This window comes from Astatotilapia calliptera, chromosome 20, assembly GCF_964374335.1.
Source record: "Astatotilapia calliptera chromosome 20, fAstCal68.1, whole genome shotgun sequence".
NCBI classification, from domain to species: domain Eukaryota; kingdom Metazoa; phylum Chordata; class Actinopteri; order Cichliformes; family Cichlidae; genus Astatotilapia; species Astatotilapia calliptera.
This window is the reverse complement of record NC_137441.1, coordinates 29,923,696-29,936,040: the sequence shown is the minus strand read 5'-3', so window position 1 is coordinate 29,936,040 and position 12,345 is coordinate 29,923,696. Positions and strand designations below refer to the sequence as shown.

The following is a 12,345-nucleotide window of genomic DNA, read 5'->3' as shown; positions in this document are numbered from 1 at the left end:
CTGATATGCTTCCAACACATCTCAATAAGTCACTCACTTCATTGCATAGAATTTTCCAGGAAATCTGAGAATGGATATTTTGTTAAACTGTCACTGGTTCTCTCTGGTAGAAAAGAGTATGTTCTGAGTTTAGTTTCATTTATTAAGCAGTCATATTTAGTCTTCATTTCTGGTGTCTCCGTGCAGCGTAATGGCAGCCTTTTTGGGAACCATGTCAACCACATAGGTGGGGATCAGCAAGGCTCTTCTCACCCCACCACCGTCACACAGCGGCCACTACAGATCCTGCCCTTCTCCAGCGCTGCCTCGACCGAGCCCCCGCAAATCGTCAGGAGAGCCAGCAGTAACGATAGAGAAGGAGAGACAGAACTGAACTCTTCACCAATCCTGTGCAATCAACTTCATCACACCACTCATTACCCTCACTGTAATTCCACTTGTGTTCAGTCGCCAATACCTTCCAATGCCAACCTCAACAATGCCAATGTGCCCTCACTTCTCTCCATGACCATTGCGAGGCAGCAGAAGTGTTTAATACGGAGTCGCCCATCCTCCACCAGAAACGCATCATCAACAACTACTTACAGCAAAGGACTGCAAGGCAAGCCTTGGAAGTCGCACTCCACAAGGTTGGTTGAAGGACACATAAGTGCAGTGTTAAAATCCACAGTAGCTATGCACATTTGTTGCATGGTCCTTTTCTTTGTGTAGAATAAAGCACCCGTTTTGAAGTGGGTTTAATAAACACACTGCAATGTGGAGAGAAACATCCCAGCCAAGGATCATCTCTGCCGCCCTCACATCTTATATATACACACACAGACAAAGACCTTCCACAACTCTTACATGCTGGCCCATCTCATGGGGGATGAGGGCTATACCCTCAGGCACATCCATAAAGCCTTGTCACTTACAGAGAGAATCATGACCCTATTTTCTGTCACCTTAAGATTTACATTCCTGATAAGCAGAAGGAGTTCCACTATCTATTTAACATCTCCCATGAACTTACAATGGCCTCACTGTGTGCGCATATATGTGTGATAGAGCATAAGGCCCATTTGTAGTGCACATGCATACAACTAAGTAAAAAAGCGATATGGTTAAAATATTTGTATCTAATACATGAATAAATAAATCTGCCAGTACAACTGTTTACACTTACACTAACAAAGTATGTTAATGACTTTTTCCCCTGACATTTCAGAAGTTTGGTCTGGCAGTGCACTGTATGATATAATGTACAGTGGGGCAAAAAAGTATTTAGTCAGCCACCGATTGTGCAAGTTCCCCCACCTAAAATGATGACAGAGGTCAGTAATTTGCACCAGAGGTACACTTCAACTGTGAGAGACAGAATGTGAAAAAAAAATCCATGAATCCACATGGTAGGATTTGTAAAGAATTTATTCATAAATCAGGGTGGAAAATAAGTATTTGGTCAATAACAAAAATACAACTCAATACTTTGTAACATAACCTTTGTTGGCAATAACAGAGGTCAAACGTTTACTATAGGTCTTTACCAGGTTTGCACACACAGTAGCTGGTATTTTGGCCCATTCCTCCATGCAGATCTTCTCGAGAGCAGTGATGTTTTGGGGCTGTCGCCGAGCAACACGGACTTTCAACTCCCGCCACAGATTTTCTATGGGGTTGAGGTCTGGAGACTGGCTAGGCCACTCCAGGACTTTCAAATGCTTCTTACGGAGCCACTCCTTTGTTGCCCGGGTGGTGTGTTTTGGATCATTGTCATGTTGGAAGACCCAGCCTCGTTTCATCTTCAAAGTTCTCACTGATGGAAGGAGGTTTTGGCTCAAAATCTCACGATACATGGCCCCATTCATTCTGTCCTTAACACGGATCAGTCGTCCTGTCCCCTTGGCAGAAAAACAGCCCCATAGCATGATGTTTCCACCCCCATGCTTCACAGTAGGTATGGTGTTCTTGGGATGCAACTCAGTATTCTTCTTCCTCCAAACACGACGAGTTGAGTTTATACCAAACAGTTCTACTTTGGTTTCATCTGACCACATGACATTCTCCCAATCCTCTGCTGTATCATCCATGTGCTCTCTGGCAAACTTCAGACGGGCCTGGACATGCACTGGCTTCAGCAGCGGAACACGTCTGGCACTGCGGGATTTGATTCCCTGCCGTTGTAGTGTGTTACTGATGGTGACCTTTGTTACTTTGGTCCCAGCTCTCTGCAGGTCATTCACCAGGTCCCCCCGTGTGGTTCTGGGATCTTTGCTCACCGTTCTCATGATCATTTTGACCCCACGGGATGAGATCTTGCGTGGAGCCCCAGATCGAGGGAGATTATCAGTGGTCTTGTATGTCTTCCATTTTCTGATGATTGCTCCCACAGTTGATTTTTTCACACCAAGCTGCTTGCCTATTGTAGATTCACTCTTCCCAGTCTGGTGCAGGTCTACAATACTTTTCCTGGTGTCCTTCGAAAGCTCTTTGGTCTTGGCCATGGCGGAGTTTGGAGTCTGACTGTTTGAGGCTGTGGACAGGTGTCTTTTATACAGATGATGAGTTCAAACAGGTGCCATTCATACAGGTAACGAGTGGGGGACAGAAAAGCTTCTTACAGAAGACGTTACAGGTCTGTGAGAGCCAGAGATTTTCCTTGTTTGAGGTGACCAAATACTTATTTTCCACCCTGATTTACGAATAAATTCTTTACAAATCCTACCATGTGAATTCATGGATTTTTTTTTCACATTCTGTCTCTCACAGTTGAAGTGTACCTCTGGTGCAAATTACTGACCTCTGTCATCATCACTGCATTTCGTTGCACTGTACCTGTGCATGTGCAATGACAATAAAGTTGAATTCTATTCTATCATTTTAAGTGGGGGAACTTGCACAATCGGTGGCTGACTAAATACTTTTTTGCCCCACTGTATATCATTACATTATAGTTCACTGCATTAGAAAGATCTCAGTTTTGTAGTGTTTTATCAGTATGTATTTAACAAATGATCGCTTTTATAGATTCATTCATCTGCATGTTCTACACATATTCTCGGTTACATTGAGTCCTATGAAAAACTAAGTGCACCCCTTTATTCAGTGGCTTGTAGAACCACCTTTAACTGTGCTAACTTGAACGGTCGTTTTCTTTATGTCTTTATCGCTCACATCATTGTGGAGGAATTTTGACCAACTCTTCTTTACTACATTATTTCAGATCATTGACGTTTGCAGGTATTCATTTATGCGCCGCTTTCCAAAGGTCCCATTTAAATTGTCTTGAGGGCTGGGCTCTGCAAACTCTGTAGATTTCCTGCTGTGCCTGGGATCGTTGTCCTGTTGCACGTCCCAATTCGGGTTAAGCATTAGCTGTCAGAAAGACGGCCTCACATTTGACTACTACTACTACTACTTACTTTGGTATACAGAGGAGTTCATGGTCAACTGAATGACTGTGAAGTGTCTTGGTCCTGTGGCTGCAGAACAAGCACATATCATCATCCTTCCACTAACGTACTGGTATGAGGTGTTTGTGCATTATACTGTAGCCAAACTTCTCTATTTTGGTCTCACATGTCCAAAGGGCATTGTTGCAGAAGTCTTGCATTTTTTCAGAGGAAATTTTGCAAACCTAAACCATGCTGCCATCTTTTTTTGAGAGAGAAAAGGGTTTCCTCTGGCAGCCTTTCTAAACAAGCCAACTTTCTTCAGTCTTCTTCTAATTGTGCTGTCATGAACTTTAAAAAAAACATGCTAACTGAGGCTGTCGGGTCTGACATATTGCACCTGGGTTTGTTGCAGTTCCTAGGAATCCACAGTTTGAATGTTCGGTGGTGTTCATTCTTGGAAAAACCGTGGCATCGTGTGACCTCATTTCTTATCTGTAATTTGTGGATTATTTATAGATCTTGTTTTCTAGCAGGAGCGAAAAACCGACAAGACCATTTAAGCATTTCAGCTTGTATCCTCTTTTCATTTGTCATTGCATGAACCCCCCCTCCCCTCCCCGTCCTGGTTTCCGGTTCCAACAAATCCCTTCTATCTGCCTGATCCATCTCCTCTTCCTGTCCCTGGAGCAGGACACGCTACTATGAGGCCTATATTAGGTATGTACATGATGTTAATGCTCACAGAGCTTCAAAGCATATTGGTTTTGTGTACGATTGTCACAAAACATGTGAAAGCTTCTGACCTTTTAATCCAAAAAATGATAAATGGGCCAGTTTATACAGTATATATGTGGTGACTGGTTGAATTAGCAGTCTATGGGAAAGCAACTCTATGACAATAAGGATTATTACTATTTGTACAAACCCACTTTCAAAGAGTTTTGACATTTTTGCAATGATTTGCAAATTCATATATAAATCTTTTATTCACAGCAGAGCATATTAAATATATCTAGTGTTTAAACTTAGACATTTGACTATTTTGTAAAAAAATATTAGCTTGTTTTAAAGTTGATGGCAGCAACACGTCTAAAAAAGTTAGGACAGGGGGAACAAAAGACTGGAAAAGTTAGTAGTATTAAAAAGAGGATCATAGAGAGGCAACATTTCTCAGAGGTAAAGATGGGAAATATGCAAATAAACTGTAAGTATATGTCACTGTCAGTTGCAGCATAAGATGTGTAACAATTTCAGAATATTCTTCCTCAAATTTGTGAAGATTTTAAATAGATCTTCATCTAAATAAGATCATCAAAAGATTGAAAGAATCTGGAGTGGAACAAGAGTAAAAATCGGTACTGCAGGCTGTTAATCTTCAGGCCCTCAGCCAATACTGCATTAAAAACAACATTGTCTTTAGTGCCATCCATAAATGCAGATTAAAGCTGTAGAGTCTGTGTTTCCACAGGCCCCGCTAGTTTAGAGACTTATTCCTCATGAAGAACAAAACCAAGACAGAACATCTTCAACCGGTCTTTTACTCGCTAACGAGGAAAGGCTTGGTCAGAACCAGCCTCCTCCCAGAACTTCGAGAGGCTCGAGAGGGGGTCAGACAAAGGAATGTCCTTGATCCTATAGTTTGAACTGAGCCTTTACAAATTTAAGAAAAATAATGACAACATTCAACAATCTGACTTAACAAAAGCTCTACCATACAAAGAAGAAGCCATATATGAACATGATCTAAACATGCTGTCATCTCTGGGCCAAAACTCAGTGAAAATGGAAGTCAGACAAACTGAACTGTGAAATTCTTTCTGGAAAACTTGAACACTGGACTAAAGATGGTGTGGACAACTTGTTGTTATCAGTGCTCAAGCTCTACAGCTCTGTGGGTGGCATTAGCACCTGTGGAATTGGCACCTTGCAAATGCACTATTATTGCTGAGAGGTACTACAGTTTTAGAGCAGCATAAGCTCCCATCCAGAACACCTGTTTTTCTGATACAGAAAAACTTCTCCTAAGAGTCAAGTAATTGGACTTTTCAGTTCTCAGATGTTTGTGGACTGCTAATTAAAGTGGAAGGGATGCTACACAGTGGTGAAAATGGCCCTATCCAAATTTTTCTGTGCTTTTTCTGTGCTGTCATCAAATTCAAAATGACCTTTTTGTTTTTGAATTGAAACTAAATATTGTAACACATTCGATGTGTTTTCTGTGTTCTATTTAATTTTAAAAAGGAGTCAAGTTTTTATGTTTGCAAATCACCAAATTCAGCTTTTACCTATATTCTATACAGCATCCCAACTTTTTTAGAATGCGGATGCAATAATCTGAAGAAAACAGATGATAATGGTTAATCCAATCCAGCGACATCAGTATGATTTACTGTGTCTTTGCTGTTTGGATGCCAGGTCAGAGAGCAGCGGAGCACTTTATCCCACCATTCGTCGAGAGGAGAGGGGCAATGGGGACAGCGATGAAGAGAGAGGCTCAGGCGAGTACTTCAGTGGGGAGGAATTTCATGAAGATGACATCATGCTCACAAAGGAAAGGTAATTCTGGAAAAGAAAAGTCGGTTTAATCTAATCTGAGGAAAGCGTGAGATAAAATTGACACACCAGCTACGTAAATGCAGCCGTGGTTTTAATACTGTGTACCGATGACTTCACGGAAGTATTTTCTTTCCTCTGAGTTCAGCTGTTTTATATCTAGATTGAGCACTTGTGGTTTATGCTGGTGGTTAATGTCACCAGTCTATTACTTTTCTGTGTAACTTTCTTTCCACTGTTTGCGTCCCGTGACATCATAGTTACAGATAAAGTTAATTTTCAAAGTCTTTATCTTTTTGTGTCAAAGGTTGTCCAACAATGAATGCCATGATGATGCAGAGGGAGATTTTGACCTCGTTTCCAGGGGTGACTGCCAGTCTGAAAGTTACTGTGACGATGATCAACAGCCAATCTACCAGGACAGCAGGGCGTCACCCAGGAAATGGTTTTTACCCTCACCTCAAGGTGAACTGATACTTTTTTGTTTTTGTCACTACACCTGTGAAATTTAATAAAGGATCATTTTACTTGTTGTTTGCAAGAAATTTCTCAAGTCAGATGTTTATTAGCTGATTCAGGCAAATTGATCTCACATCTGTGAACTATGCAGAACTTACTCATTTGTACCATTCATTTTGAATCAGTACTGTCATTGCATGGTACACTACTGTATGTAAATTATTGTTAAACGGCTAGAGTGTCATCTAGCTAGGTTCATAGAGAAATTACCTTGTTGTTGAAAGAAAAGAACTTTTTTTTTTACTCATCCAATATAACATGAATTGATGAGAACTGTTGTAAATTAATGGATAACAGAATAAGAGTCTGACTGATGTAGGATTTTAAAAATAGATTAAAAAAATATATATTTGGTGAGTAAAATTTGAATATATAGAGGCTAAAAATGATTTTCTTTAGGGCACAAAAAACATAAACAGATTTGAATAACATTTATTATTTTTGGTGACTTATCACTCCTTATTAAAGAAAAGGATTTTTATTTAAAAATAAATTTCATTTACAACTCCCTGTAGATTATTCACTTATGTTCTGCACGACTCTGCTCAGATTAGCACGTTGTTGTGTTTTGTGTTCCATACAGATGTGTCGCTAGATGTGTCCTCTGTTGGACAAAAAATGCAACATCAACTCTCTTAACATGATTGAAGGATGTTTTTCATGTTTTTTTTCTTTATTTTTTCTTTTTTTAATGTTCCCTTATCGGCTGTTATATAGGCCGAAACATATATACTTACAAATAGCTAATATTACTCGCTAATATTGGTGAACTGGCACGGAATCATTAATAATAATTCACTTTTTTTTTTGTAGTTCCAGTGGCACATTGTGTTAAACTTATGAAAGTTTATTGTGTTAACAGTTTTATGTTATATGTTAGCACAGATAAGAACTGTGTTATTTTTTTTAAAGGACTAATAAACTTGGCTAACTGACTGAAGGACTCCACATGGGAAGAAGCATAAAAATCTACAAAAATATTCACTACTGCCTTCAAGCACAAAAACACTCTCCATCAGATAATATTTGTTTAGCTGCTAGCTGATAACCGTTGTGATAGCCAGAGATGTACTTGATGTACTTCTCTGCTAGTGCACTGACGCATATCACTGCTCTCACGCTCTGTTTAAAGCAATGCAGGTGCGCACTGGTTTATCAAATCTTGAGGTTTTTTGTTTGTTTTTTTGTTTAATTAGATTTTCATACCCTAGAAAATAGCCTTCTTTCCTTAGGATAAGAATACCAGCTCATACGTCACACAGTCAGGAAGGCAGAGCAGAACAGTTAACTGGAATCTGTTGCGCTGATGAGCATAGAAAGCACCTATTAATGGTCATTTAGCAGTTTGATAAGATAAGATAACCTTTATTAGTCCCACACGTGGGAAATTTGTTTTGTCACAGCAGGAAGTGGACAGTGCAAGTTATGAAGCAAAAATTAGAATACAATAAGAATAAATACAGTACACAACTGTACAGAATAGAATAAAATAAAATACTATATACAGTAGAATAAAATAGAATAAAATATACAATAAGATAAAAATAGAATACAAATGCTATATACAACTGAGTAAAAATACAACAATGCCAGAAAAGATTATTGCACTTAGTGTTATTGCACATGTGTGGATGTGTGTGTTTGATCAGTCTGACAGCAGTGGGGAGGAAAGACCTGCGAAATCTCTCCGTCCCACACCGTGGGTGCCGCAGTCTCCCACTGAAGGAGCTGCCCAGTGCTGTCACAGTCTGCTGCACAGGGTGGGAGATGTTGTCCAACAGGGATGATAAGCATAAAAGAAAACAACATGTCATTGCAATAATTGCAGTTGTCTATAAATGTCTGTGGATTTATGATGAATGATTGCATTAATCACTACTGTTTTCTGTGTCCTCTCAGCCTCCAACAGACCAACATTCAACTTTGAGTGTCTTCGGAGAAGAAATAGTGGAGACGGTGCTCCTCCTTCTCCATCATGCACAGCTCTTCCACTACACCTGATGCAGCAGCATGTACCTACACCTTTTTGGGGCATTAATATTGTGATGATGAAGGAATGGCACCTCTAAGGACTGTTGTTTTTTTACGTTTTGTTTTTTATCTCGGCTCTCAATCACTCACAGGTGATGGCGGTGGCCGGTCTCGACGCAAGCAAAATTCACCGTCTTTCTCCCACAAGGTCCATGCGTTCGTGGGCCACACCTCCTGCCTCCCCAGTTAGCCGTGACTTCTCGCCCAGTTACACGCCCCTTATACAGGTCTCATTATTGAGTTGTTCTTGGCAACCCCCCCACCCCCCCACCCCCACCAAACTACTGTTTGGGCCATTATATGGATACACCATAATAACATGGGAATGGTTGGTGATATTAAAGTCCTGTTTGTGGCACATTAGTATATGTGAGGGGGCAAACTCCTCAAGATGGGTGGTGACCATGGTGGCCATTTAGAAGTCTTGGATACAACTTTTGTTTTTTCAATAGGAAGAGGGCCATGTGACACATCAAACTTATTGGTAATGTCACAAGAAAAACAATGCTGTGCTTGGTTTCAGCGTAACTTTATTCTTTCATGAGTTATTTACATGTTTCTGACCACTTATAAAATGTGTTCAATGTGCTGTCCATTGTGTTGGATTGTCAATGCAACCCTCTTCTCCCACTCTTCACACACTGATAGCAACACCGCAGGAGAAATGCCAACCATTCCCATGTTATTACAGTGTATCCATATAAATGGCCCACCCTGTATATATCTATCTATCTATATATCTATATCTATCTATATATCTATATCTATCTATATATCTATATCTATCTATCTATCTATCTATCTATCTATCTATATCTATATCTATATATATATATATATATATATATATATATATATATATATGTATATGTATATATATATATATATGTATATGTATATATATATATATATGTATATGTATATATATATATATATATATATATGTATATGTATATGTATATGTATATATATATGTATATATATATGTATATGTATATATATATGTATATATATATATATATATATATATATATATATATATATATATATATATGTGTATATATATATATATATATATATATATATATGAATATGTTTGTGTGTATAGGTGGATTGGCGCAGTCCTGGCAGTGTGGCCAGCATCCCTGGAGCAGTGAAGAGGAGTTCATGGTACACAGATAGTCAGGATGGCCCTCCCAGCCAAAGCCATTCTCCGTCACGTCTGCATTTACCCGCAGAGTGCTGCTCGCACTGCCTGCAAAAGAGAGGCAGTGCCAACAGTCTGGTGGAAGCTGTGAGTACATAACAAATGCTCTGTTGTTGTTACCGTGCATTTTTTTAATCCATAGACCCTCACAAAGTAGGATAAGAGATCTGGTGATATTTCATTTATACACTGCTCGAAAAAGTTGAAAGTAAAACTTTTTAATCAAAGTGTAGCATCAAGCCAAGTCAACATACAGGATATTGATCTGGTCAGTTAAATAGCATAAGGGGTTTTTCATCAGTTTCAGCTGCTTTGGTGTTTTATAGGTGAAGACCACTGACATTTTTCCCTCCTCATCTTTTTACTTTTGCCTTTAGCTAGGCTCAGTGTCACTACTGTTATTATGAGGTGATACCTGGACCCTACAGAGGTTGCAAAGGTAGTCCAGCTCCTCCAGGGTGGCACATTGAAACGTGCCAATGCCATAAGAATTACTGTGTGTTCGAGCAGTCTCGACAGCGTGGAGGAGATAAGGCTGTAGAAGGTCCTTAACCCATCATCAGAACGGGTATCTGCTCCTTTGTGCAAGGAGGTACAGGATGAGTACTGCCTGAGCTACAAAATGACCTTCAGCAGGCCACTGGTTTGAATGTCTCTGACCAAACAATCATTAATAGACTTCATGAGGGTGGCCTGAAAGCACAATGTCTTCTAGTGGGCCCTGTGCTCACTGCTTGGCATTTGCCATAGAATACCAGAATTGGCAGGTCCACCAGTGGCACCGTGTGCTTTTCACGGATGAGAGGAGGTAACTCTGAGCACATGTGATGGATGTGAAAGGGTCTGGAGAAGCCGTGGAGAATAATATGCTGCCTGTAACATCGTTCTGTAACATCCTTGGACCCACTGTCAGACCCTACACTGGTGCAGTGGGTACTGGGCTTCTCCTGGCGCAAAACAATATCCGGCTTCATGAGGTGAGAGTATGTTTGCAGCTCCTGCACTCTACACTCGCCTGAGTTAATTCAAATATAACACTTGGGACATCATGTTTTGGTCCGGCCGATTCAGGTAGCGTGAATCTCAGACTCTCCAGGAGCTCAGTGATGTCCGGATCAGATCTGGGTGGAGATTCCAAAGGACACCATTCACGTCTCAATAGGATGTTTTCAGGCATGCATACAAGCAGATGGGGGCCAAACAAACTACTGAGTACCATTTTAAGTGACTACAATAAAACTGGACCATTGGACCATTTTTTCACTTTGAATTTCAGGGTGTCTTTGAATTTTGTTCTCTGTAGTACACTGTTAAAAAAAACATCCTAAAACAACGGTAATATTCTGGCAGCTGGGGCGCCAAAATACGACCGTGAAATAACAGAAAATAACTGTCCCATAAAAATACGGTTATTTTCAGTAATGAAAATACAATTAGTTGCGCTAATTTGACATGGGATCTCGCCTTTTTCAAGTGCCGCTAAACATTAAATCAGGAACATGTTAATGTGATTAAACAATGAAATCATCTATAAATAGGAAAAAAAAACATCTTAAAAAAACGGTAATATTCTGGCAGCTGGGGCGCCAAAAATACGACCGTAAAATAACAGAAAATAACTGTCCCATAAAAATACGGTTATTTTCAGTAATGAAAATAGAGTTTGTTGCGCTAATTTGACATGGGATTCTGCCTTTTCCAAGCGCTTTTAGACATTAAATTAGGAACATTTTTACGCGATCAAACAATGTAATTACCTATAAACAATGTCACTGAATGTGGAAATATGAATCATAATACGTAAATGTACAGAAATATACAGTTAACAGTTGGTTTAAGTAATAATTGATTGCATGCCCTGGGACAGACTGACAGAGGTGAGGCTGCCATATCGCACCATCGGCCCCTTTGGCCATCACTAGTAGGCGGTAGGTGAAAAGTCTTAACCACGGACACAACGACAGAGAGTGTCCGAGCCGGGGCGCGAACCGGCAATCTTTTGATCACAAGGCGAACTGCCAACTCTTGAGCCACGAACGGCCTAACTAGCAACGATAATAATACTTATGTGATGTAACACAAGCTTATAGGGATCATGTTATATACTTTTCCATAGCATTACATTTGAATTCAACAGTTCAATCTTTCAAATAACGGACAGATATTTGTGAAATCATGATACATTTGTGAATGTATTTTAACAATCTAAATATGCATATGTACAGACAGATACATTTAATAATCATGACAATTATGTTGTATTACATTACAGTGATTTAACGTTAATTTACATTCAAAATGTGAAGTCAAAGTCTATTTACGTAACTTTAATGATATTCTAGAAGAACAGAACATTACTGTAAAATGCACAGTAAAATACCTTCATATTAGGGTTTTTTCCTACGGTCGCAGCCATACCCGCGACCTTGTTGTTAGTTCACATTCATTGGCCGATGCTTAGCATCATGTTATTTATATTAATTGCAATTCCTACCTCCACATTTCTTTTTCAAAATATATAATTAGCACAGCGTGTCCGTGCAGTGTTTTACATTGTGGCATGCAGAGAAATCTTAACAAAAAAGCTCACAGAGAGAGATTGAGCTTGTTATTGAACCCCAAGCTGGTAGGGGGAGCTCCTTAATAAAACACTTGCAGTGC

General features: G+C 39.6%; 1 protein-coding gene and 1 long non-coding RNA gene across 14 annotated transcripts in view; both read left to right on the top strand.

The window, feature by feature from the left end:
• cacna1db (calcium channel, voltage-dependent, L type, alpha 1D subunit, b) overlaps nt 1–12,345 on the top strand; it is an 88,299-nt gene that overhangs the window by 71,705 nt on the left and 4,249 nt on the right. For 12 of the 13 annotated variants that reach the window (XM_026154064.2, XM_080294980.1, XM_026154068.2 and 9 more), the window contains 7 exons: nt 187–629; nt 4,065–4,091; nt 5,790–5,930; nt 6,235–6,392; nt 8,346–8,458; nt 8,570–8,704; nt 9,586–9,771. In XM_026154064.2, coding sequence (XP_026009849.1) covers nt 187–629; nt 4,065–4,091; nt 5,790–5,930; nt 6,235–6,392; nt 8,346–8,458; nt 8,570–8,704; nt 9,586–9,771 — 1,203 coding nt within the window. The remainder of the gene's footprint in view (nt 1–186; nt 630–4,064; nt 4,092–5,789; nt 5,931–6,234; nt 6,393–8,345; nt 8,459–8,569; nt 8,705–9,585; nt 9,772–12,345) is intronic. The other variant, XM_080294978.1, reaches the window with a different exon arrangement.
• Nucleotides 9,785–11,234, top strand: LOC145422959 (uncharacterized). Its single transcript, XR_013904113.1, has 2 exons — nt 9,785–10,661; nt 10,756–11,234. It is a non-coding gene; the product is annotated as an uncharacterized LOC145422959 (long non-coding RNA).